Consider the following 10,132-nt stretch of genomic DNA (forward strand, 5'->3'; position numbering starts at 1 on the left):
CCGTTGAGGAGGTCTGATTCTAACTGAAACAGACGCAAACCCAATCAATTTTTCCCATAAAAAACAAAATGAATACAATTCATCTTCCAGAAAGCCAACAACATTAACCCTTAACCTCTTTTTCATAGTTTTTACTATGATAGTTTTACGTTGGGAAAACATCTTGAAATGCATTTAATACATATAAATCATGTAAAAAAGCAAGGAATGAACATTTAAGGTTACTTTACTTAAGTGAAGACATGATTTTTGACATGACTGTTCCCAAAGACACAATGTGGCAACGAGAGCAATATGGACACCACCTTCATGTTTGCTATGATTTATTACTTGAATTGAAGTGTTTCTCACCTCAATAACCTACAATGGAGCCAAAGAAAGTTGACATTTTGATGAAGAAGGTGAGAATCACTGTAAAAATTAAAAAAATAACTAATGAGAAAACAAGAATGTGGTGTCCCTATTGATCTTGTGTCATTGGGAACAGTCACGTCTTCGGTGAAGGTAAAAGTAACCACCTAATATTTTTTATACTCTGGTATCCCATTATAGATTCGTCCCATGATAAGAAAATTATTTATACCGTATTAATGATAAACGTAAACAACCCAAATTGATGCCTGTGCACCACGGCGGACAGTCTTTATACAAGACTCAGCTGACTGCTGAAGACTCAACCACTGCTGAACAAAACGAACATTAAAGCTTGTCTCAATTTCGCCAGAAAACATCATGTTATTCCCCAATACTGACATGAGAAAAGTTTAACCTTTTGGAATGTGTTTCTCATCACATCAGTCAACATCATACCAACAGTAGAATATAGTGGTGGTAGTGTGATGGTCTTGGCTGTTTTCCTGCTTCAGGACCTTCAAGTCTTGTGATAAATAGAACCGTGAATTCTGCTGTCTATACAAAAGATTCTGAAGGAGAATGTCCAGCCATTTGTTTCTAACGTCAAAATGAAACCAACTAGTTCTGTAGCAGGACAATGATCTAAAACACACCAACAAAAAAACAAAACAAAATGAAGACTTTGGAGTACAGTGGCCTAGTCAAAGTCCTAACCTGAATCCTGTTGAGATGTTGTAGCATGACCTTAAAAAGGCAGTGCATGCGAGTAATGTGGCTGAAATACAACAATTCTGCAAAGATGAGTGGGCCAAAATTCAAGTTATTGCAAACGCTTGATTGCAGTTGTTGCTGCTAAGGGTGGCCCAAGCAGTTATTAGGTTTAGGGGGCAATCACCTCTTGATAAATGGTTGATGTACGTAGGTTTGGAATTTTTGTTCTCCCTTACAGTTTTAAGTTTCATTTAAAACTGCATTTTGTGTTGTCAATGACTAATACCGGTTTGATGATCTGAAACATTTAAGTGTGAAAATAAGAAATCAGGAAGGGGGCAACCACTTTTTCACAGCACTGTATGTGCAACATAAACACATGCTGGTTCCACATTGGTAAAGTAGATTTGTCATGGACGCATCATTGTAACATTTAGGACACAGGGCTTGTATTGACAAAAATAAAACATTTCCTTGCCATGTTGTTGTGCCTTAGCTTTGGATGCTGCAGTATTGTGCTGTACATGTCCAAAAATAAATGCAGGAGACATTTGTTCTCCTACATTGTTGCTTTTCCATTTACCATTGACTTCTGTGAAACTCTAATCCTGCTCGCAGACAAAAGATCATAAACTCATCAGTGGCTTAGATAAAATCTTGGGCGCAGTTTCAGACAGGATCAAGCTAGAAGATGGCATGATAGGACAGACTAGTGGAGCAGGGGAGTGATGTGAGCATTACTCAGCAGATTGCAGAGGGTGATTTAATGGATGAATGACATGCACAAACACACACGTTGCCTGCGGGAATCACTTGCCCACGTTGATCAATCACTCTTAAAAGCTACCGTTTTTGGGTCACCTTGTTGGTTGGTCTCTGCGTGTGTTAAGTGTGCAAACAGTAAGGGTAAAAATCCAATATGGCCGGTTTAAAAAGTTCTTATCACATTGCTTATATGCAGGTATGCGAGTGCACAGATGAAACAGTGAAAACGGCAACAAACCAATCATGTGAAGGTCACCTCTCTAAATGCCAGTGGTGACTAGTGTTTTAATGCACAACACAGACGTCAGCGTTTACTGTTTGCAAAACTCAACATTATACCCTTGCAAGTGTTAAAAGTCTGTGTACTTTTCTCTTTCACTGTATAGGTTCTCTCGTCTGCGGAGCCTCAACCTGTCCAACAACCACCTCGGCCAGTTTCCACTGGCCATCTGTGACATCCCAACGCTAACAGAGGTCAACCTCAGCTGTAATTACTTGCCCTGTGTCCCCAACGCTGTTGGAGCCATGTCCAAGTAGGTAGAAGCCAGGCAGAAGATATCAGAATTGTGTACTGGGTTTCGATTGTGTCTCTATAGTCTTGCTAAGACTAAAGCTTTGCAAGATGAGCCTGCCCCATTTATTCTCTTACCACTAACCACGTAGGACAGCTTTGTAAAAAGGCAGGCTTCACTACCCAGCTTAAAATAATGCCTGGAGCTCTGCCAACTAACATTCAGTCATGTGGAAACTGTTGAATGATCTTATTTTTCTTCAGTGACTTGGCGAATGTAGCTTGATGTTGGTGTTAAAATGTCAGCTAAGGTTAGTGTACTTCTGTTCCAATCGCTACATTGTTGTAATGGATATATAGTCTATATCAGGGGTCTCAAACTCAATTTACCTGGGGGCCACTGGAGCTAGGGTCTGGGCGAGGCTGGGCCGCATCAGGTTTTCCAAAAAAAAACAAAAAAAAAAACGCATTTATTAAAAACAGAAAAATGAATAAACTTTGTTTTGGTTTCTACAAGAAAAGCTCTGATAAAACATTCCACTGTTCTCAAATATCTTACTTTTTATTTTTCTTTACAAAATAAGATGAAAAATAAATAAACAAATCAAGAATAAAAATCAATCAATCAGTAATAAATAAATAAATATAATCATAATAAAACGCAAATAATAAAAACTTAAGAAACCACATATAGTTGGTGGGTAGACATTATTTTTTCAGATTAAAATTAACAAAGCATTATTAGAGCCCTGTAGACATGACAAAACACGACTATAGTCACATTTATACTCTTTTTATTTACAACATATTGTGAAACTGCAGGATCTTGTGACACATGCTAACTCGCAAACTAGAGAGCTAGCGACCTAAACGGTAGCCTCCAAGTTATTTCCTTTAAACTTAAGCCAAAAACTTACCACTTCCACACGGATAGGGAGGATAACTATTAACAGTTATTTAACCTTTAACATGAACATTAATGAAACATAATATTTTTTTTCTGGGTATATGATACCATACAGCATCCATATCAAACTTGCGCGGGCCGCACTAACATTAAACTTTCATATCAAGGCGGGGGCCTCAAACTAGTGTCCTGCGGGCCACATTTGGCCCGCGGGCCACGTGTTTGAGACCCCTGGTCTATATCTGTTACATTGGACAAATGCAGCTCTGCAGTGTACAGTAATCCCTTATTTAGATAATCGATAGAATATAGAACCTTTAAGTGCTGAGCAAGTGTTCCAATACCTTTGTTCTTTTATTGTATGAAATCCATTTTTTTTTCGTTTTTTTTTTCTTCACTGGTTAGGTCGTTCAGAAGAGGCTATTGCTTTCTTCAAAGCAGGCAAAAATGTTATCCAACCCGAGTGCCAAAGTTTACATAGGCTAATGTGGCGGTGACCTAGGAACACACACCTGGCATTGCAACCGCCACAGTGCACTAGTTTCAACAAGCGCTATCCCCTTTGTGACGCTTCCCATTCAAATATGGGCTCTGTCATGTCAAGTCCCTCGTAATGTTTGCTGTTCTGCACAATCTATTCTTATTTCATGGAATCTTTGGCTCATTTCATGTGTACAATCGAATGTTTACACTCCATTAGTATTTTCTTGCACACACTCCTCTTTACTTTTGCGGTCCTGTCGTGACAACTCAGTTATGTCATTGTATTGGTAGGGGAAAATTATTTTAGGTTCTATCAGGTGACAATATGATTGAATTCTATAAACTAGATTGTATGTTTTACTTTTAGTGACCTTTTGATGAGGAACTTCCTTTGAAACAATTGTCAACAGATTAGGGAAGAATCATATTTAAATTAGCATGACATTAGATTGTGTATCCAATTAGCTTCACAAAGCATTAATGGTAGCATTAAAGCCCGTGCGGACTGGAGATACAAAATTATTCTGATTTTGAACTATTGAGGGAAAAAAATGTGTTTCTGCAGAGAGGGGATGCCTTCTACTGTGCAGCAACACCATGGGGAAAGGCTACACAACAAATCTGGAGCACCCTATTGTTTTTGGACAACTCTTAGAAGTACTTCATTTCAACAGAGTGATTTAGCAGCGTTAGTTGAACAGCTTTGATTTAATATGGGAGTAAAACTCATTTTGCCGCTGAACATCCAGGCATGTGGGCTGCAAACGGAGAGTGAAATGAGAAATTAATCTGATGGAATGATCTGGTATGCTTGCACATTCCAGAAGTGACCAGTAGGGGCATTTGTGTTCCTGCTGCCACCTGCTGGTCATTATGTGTAACATGCGGAAAGACATCTGTGAGAGGAAAAATTCAAATTTTCTTTAATTTAGTTTTCTATTTCCCGTTCTTGTTTCAGTTTGCAGACATTCCTGCTCGACGGCAACAGCCTGAGCGAGCTTCCCGATGAGCTGGGTTCCCTTCAGAGGCTGTCTTACTTGGGGCTCTCCTTCAACCAGTTCAGCCTTGTTCCACAGGTGTTGGAGCGCCTGGCTTCCATGGAGAAGCTGTGCATGGCTGGCAATAACCTGGAAACGCTCACCTTGCAGAACTTCCGGCTTCTCCGTGTCAAACACGTGGATCTCAGGTAGCCAAATAGGTGGACGGGGGGGGGGGGGGGACATAATGAACACTTGTCGGTTGAACTTTGACAACACGTTTGTCCCTGTAATTATGGAAACTACAGCACGGAAAGAAGTCAGCCAGACTGCAGAGAATCAGGAAATCATTTGCTTTTTGCGACTCTGTCAGGTGTCTCCCTTTAATTCAAGATGGAGTGACTTGCACTATTTGCCGGTTAATACCTCACGCCTCGTAACTTTGCTCAGTCATTAAAAAAAAAAATATTTACATGCTCACATGTCACTTGACAGCGGTCTTCTGCAGGTCACCGGAGTTGCTAAATACTAGTGATATAGATTTACATTTTATTTGTATAACACCAATAACAAGAAATGGTGTTTGATGTTACACCGTTTTCTTGTAAAATTATAGCTATAGGTACTTACTTTCTTGCAAAATGAGAGTTAAAGTTGTTAATTTGAAATAATTTCATAACAGTTTGTAGAATGACAATAAATGAACCTTAGATTCAAGTACAGTACATTATTTTTTGTAATAATTGCAATGAAGACCGGTCATGGGTGTTTTTTGAGGATGATCTGCAATGGAAAAGTCTCTTTTCCTCCAAGTTTAACTTTATTGTTATATTTCTATGACTTCATTATCATAGTATTTTTCATTTTAGTCCTAATGCTTATTCATACGTTTCATGGGGTTGTGATATTGGTTCTTTACTCCTCACATTTTCACAATTTTTTTTTTAATTAGGTCTCCTTAAGGGGAAATACAATAGGAATGAAACCTGGATATACTTGGTGTAGTCTAAGTCATAGTAGTATACTATGTGTACTGTAGTGCAGATTCACTGAAAACACATATACACATTTATTGTCTAAATAGCTGGCAACATAATTGTGTCTTGCCTACAGTCAAGATTGGTTTGGCAACAGATAGATGCTGCGGATACTTTATTGATCCCGCAAGATTTTACGCCATTCGGGAAATAGCATCGTAGTCCGGTTCCCATAATCCCCAGCATGTGCTATGACATTCTGAAGCAGAGCATGATTCCCTTACTCTTCTCCACCAGGCTGAATAAGATCTCCAACATGATTCCGGATGAACCCGACCTGCTGAGGCACGTGACCCAACTGGACGTGAGGGACAATCGGCTGACGCACTTGGATGCCTCTGTGTTTCCCAGACTAGAGGTGCTTCACTGCGAGCGAAACCAAATCACAAGCCTCAAGGTCAAGGGCTGCCTGCTGAAAGGCATCTACGCCTCCAACAATGGTGGGTCTCTTGTCTTTTTTTTTTTTCTTGCCATTAACTAAAGCTGTGCCCTCCATTGCTTGCTGATGTGAATGTGTAACATGACATGTAGTGGTGCCGCACTGTCTCCCGAAGCCTCCCCTCCCCGTTGTTTTTGTAGACAACCACGTATACGTACGTCCTTGCTGTAGGTTAATGAGTTTGGGTTTCTCCTTACAGAGCTGCAAAGCCTGGATGTTAGCCCTGTGCCCTCCAATCTTAGTTACATGGACATATCACGGTGAGAAAAATTGCACACACACACACACATATGAACATGAATCACTACACTTGAAATATGAACTTAAAGGGGTTGTCATTGCTTGAACATTTTGCATGACCTTTAATGTGAAATGTGGAAGCAGGTCACAAAGCAAAAGACAGTAATCTTTGCGGGAAATTTATGTTTCAATGCACTTTACCGGTTATTTAAAATATATTTCGGCCTTGAAATGCTTCCTCTTGGCACTGCTGGGAATTAAATACACACAGAAGAAATATTAGCCTGCACACTTTACAAACTGCACACCATTTATCATCATCATCACCCCATTTTGTCCATCCCCCCCCCGAAGGAACCTCATGGAGTCTTTGCCAGACTGGCTGTGTGAAGCGAAGAAACTGGAAGTTCTGGATGCCAGCCACAACCTCATCAGCGAACTCCCAGCGCGGTGAGTGTCCCTCAGTGATGTGTCCGCATCCTCTAAATGGAGTGCAATCCGTCTTATTCAGCCTGCCCTGTTCCAGCCTCTCATCAGTCTCCAACAGTCTCATAAATCACACAAGAGACTTGCTTCCCCTATAAGGTCACTTTGTATGCAGCACATCTCTCTCTTCTTCTGTCTGTACTGTCTTTCTGTATACATATATTAACATATGTATACTGGTTCTGACCTGGCCATCTGCATGCAGGTTATTATGCAGCAGCAGTTTGAGGAAGCTCAGTGTGGGACACAACCAGTTGCAGAAGCTGCCTGAAAGGGTGGAGCGCCCTCTGCTGGAAGTTCTCGACGTGCACCATAATCAACTAGTGGAGCTACCCTGCAACCTGTTCCTCAAATCTGTCAGGTAGCTGCAATATAAGGTAGAGGGAATAAAAGGTAGCTGCAATATGAAGGAGAGGAAATACATGTTTTCTTCATTTTCTTTAAAATCATATTTGAAAAATTTACAATATAATGAGGATTTCAGCGTACTGTATTACAGAAGTTAGCATATAAAGAAAGAAAGCTTAGGAAGGAAGTGGTAAAATATTCTAATATAACTTTCCTCAAATATTTGGCAAATAAACAAAATACCAATCGTTGATCATGTTTATGTTGCATTTTGTAACTAATAACACCAGTTGATTTAATGCAGTGAAATACTAGAGAAAGTGATGATAATATTTATTAACTTAGCTGTACTGTACAGACTGAACTTGAAACTGAAACCTAGAAAATGCAACAAATTGGAGAGCATACAAGCATATTCAAGAGTCAAATTGCATGTTTAGTAGTATAAATTTGTACATGTTGGTTGGTCTGCATTGAAATGCACCCCTCCCCCCAACAATTCAGAGAATATCAATTATTTTAGAATGACAGCAGGCAACCTCACCAAAATAATATTGCTTCATTTCTTATCATTGCAGTGTTACAGTAGTATTTATGATTATATAATTAAAGTTAATTATACGACCAGTCACGGGTGTCCCCCGCTTCTTGCCAAAAGTCAGCTGGGATAGGCTCCAGCATACCCCCAACATAAATTTTCATTTTTATCTGTTTTTGAGCTGTGACTATATTCATTTTTTTTTCCATTAGCTTACGATGCGTAAACGCTTCAGCCAACAAACTGGAGCATCTGCCCCCCTCCACTCTGTCAGAGGAGAGCCACAGCATCCTGCAGGAGCTCTACCTGACCAATAACCGGCTCACAGACAAGTGCGTTCCCATGCTGACGGGCCATACGCACCTTCGGGTTTTGCACATGGCTTACAACCATCTCCAGACCTTCCCAGCCAGGTAAACATGGTCGCCATGATAAACAATATTTTCTAGACACGATGAGAGGATCTGTACCTTTGCTTCACTCCCATCATCAGTGTATTGTCCCGTTCACGTAAGACGTTCTCACCTCTCTAGCAAAATGGCCAAGCTGGAGGAGCTGGAGGAAGTGGACCTGAGCGGGAACACACTGAAAACCGTGCCCACCACCATCATGAACTGCAGACGTATGCACACACTCATCGCCCACTCCAACGCCATTGAGGTCTTCCCTGAGGTCATGCAGTTATTGGAAATGAAAGTAAGGTCATCAGGGTAGCGCGTGTGGCAAAAACATTAGGTCCTCCTGCACAGAAAAGCACTAGAATATAATATTGAATAAGGATTGCATTTTGGATTGTGCGGGTGTACCTAATGAAATGGCAGACAAGTGTCTGTTTTCTGCAAGTATTTACGTACATACGTATATCTTCTGTGGCCTCAGTGTGTGGATCTGAGCTGCAATGAGTTGAGCGAGATCACGCTGCCTGAGAATCTGCCTCCCAAGCTTCAAGAACTGGACCTGACTGGAAACCCGCGTCTCAACCTGGACCACAAGACCCTGGAGCAACTCAAGTGCGTTGATATTTTATCCGCAGCGAGCTCACGGCACTAAAGTGGAAACGAAGAATTTAATCTACTTCTTGTTTCTTTTGCAGTAATATCCGCTGCTTTCGTATTGATCCGCCCCCGACCTTTTCATCGAACGATGCACCTGGTGGGCCCGCTGTGTGGAGTCATGGTTACACGGAGGCCTCCGGCGTCAAGAACAAGTGAGTTCAATCAGTCAATTCTGAGTAGGACAAAAAAAAAACCTGTCCAGTCAAGCCTCAGTCATTTTATAGAAGGTGCATATTGAAAACAAGCTAAAACATCTCCACCCAGACGCAAGTGTGAGGTCGATAGGTCGAAGAGAGGAAAGAAATTGCAGACATTGCTTTCCCCATGTAAGCTATTGTTTCTCAATTGCCTATATTGAGCGCTACTGTTACCATGGTTATCACTGTGCCCTGTAATCTATAAACTGACTTCTTTTTGAAGCCTTTATTGTTCACCCTTCAAAAACATCAACCTCCTTTCTTGTTTCCTTTCAGACTCTGTGTCGCAGCGCTTTCAGTAAACAGGTTTTGCGGAAGTCGCGAGGCTCTGTATGGCGTGTTCGATGGCGACAGGAACGTGGAAGTGCCCTACCTTCTGCAGTGCACCATGAACGACATCTTGGCGGAGGAGCTCCACAAGACCAAAAGCGAGGAGGACTACATGACCAACACGTTTCTTGTCATGCAAAGGTAGATTTATGCTCACCCAAACTCTGTTTATTCACTTCCTGTTTGTAACGAAAAATCATTTGACATAATTCAAGTTAGCTTAGCAGCTTTAGCTTATTTTTCTCAAGCTGCTGTGCCTCAACGGGGGAAGAATAAAGGAAAGGAAAATGTAATTTGAATTCAATTTTAGCAAATCTAAAGTTAATACATTTCCCTTTGTATAACTATTTCATATTTATATGTATTAGTCCAGATATTAGTATTTTCATTAAAAATAAATCTTCACAAAGTACCAGTAGATTAAGCCACCAGTGGGGCACGTATCATAGATTAGAAATTTCACATGACCAACAAAAAGTTCTTCCACTTTGCCACTGCAGGAAGCTGGGAACCGCAGGCCAGAAGCTCGGCGGCTCTGCCGCACTGTGTCACATCCGACATGACCCTACCGACCCCAGCGGCTGCTTCATCCTGACAGCTGCCAACGTGGGCAAATGTCAGGCCATCCTCTGTCGGAATGGCAAGCCCTTGTCCCTCTCGTTGCTTCACAACGTCGGCCTGGACGAGGAATACCGCAGGATCAGGCAGCACAGAGCTATCATCACAGAGGTGGAGATTAATCATAAAGAATTTG

At 41.1% G+C, this 10,132-nt stretch overlaps 1 protein-coding gene across 1 annotated transcript in view; it reads left to right on the forward strand.

Annotated features, from left to right (window-relative positions):
- phlpp1 (PH domain and leucine rich repeat protein phosphatase 1) overlaps positions 1–10,132 on the forward strand; it is a 47,672-nt gene that overhangs the window by 35,134 nt on the left and 2,406 nt on the right. The window contains exons 6-17 of the mRNA XM_058066233.1: positions 2,217–2,363; positions 4,690–4,917; positions 5,983–6,185; positions 6,384–6,444; positions 6,779–6,874; positions 7,116–7,271; positions 8,009–8,209; positions 8,330–8,492; positions 8,676–8,806; positions 8,890–9,003; positions 9,325–9,519; positions 9,879–10,107. Coding sequence (XP_057922216.1) covers positions 2,217–2,363; positions 4,690–4,917; positions 5,983–6,185; positions 6,384–6,444; positions 6,779–6,874; positions 7,116–7,271; positions 8,009–8,209; positions 8,330–8,492; positions 8,676–8,806; positions 8,890–9,003; positions 9,325–9,519; positions 9,879–10,107 — 1,924 coding nt within the window. The remainder of the gene's footprint in view (positions 1–2,216; positions 2,364–4,689; positions 4,918–5,982; positions 6,186–6,383; positions 6,445–6,778; positions 6,875–7,115; positions 7,272–8,008; positions 8,210–8,329; positions 8,493–8,675; positions 8,807–8,889; positions 9,004–9,324; positions 9,520–9,878; positions 10,108–10,132) is intronic.

Source organism: Doryrhamphus excisus, chromosome 3, assembly GCF_030265055.1.
Source record: "Doryrhamphus excisus isolate RoL2022-K1 chromosome 3, RoL_Dexc_1.0, whole genome shotgun sequence".
Classification (NCBI taxonomy): Eukaryota; Metazoa; Chordata; class Actinopteri; order Syngnathiformes; family Syngnathidae; genus Doryrhamphus; species Doryrhamphus excisus.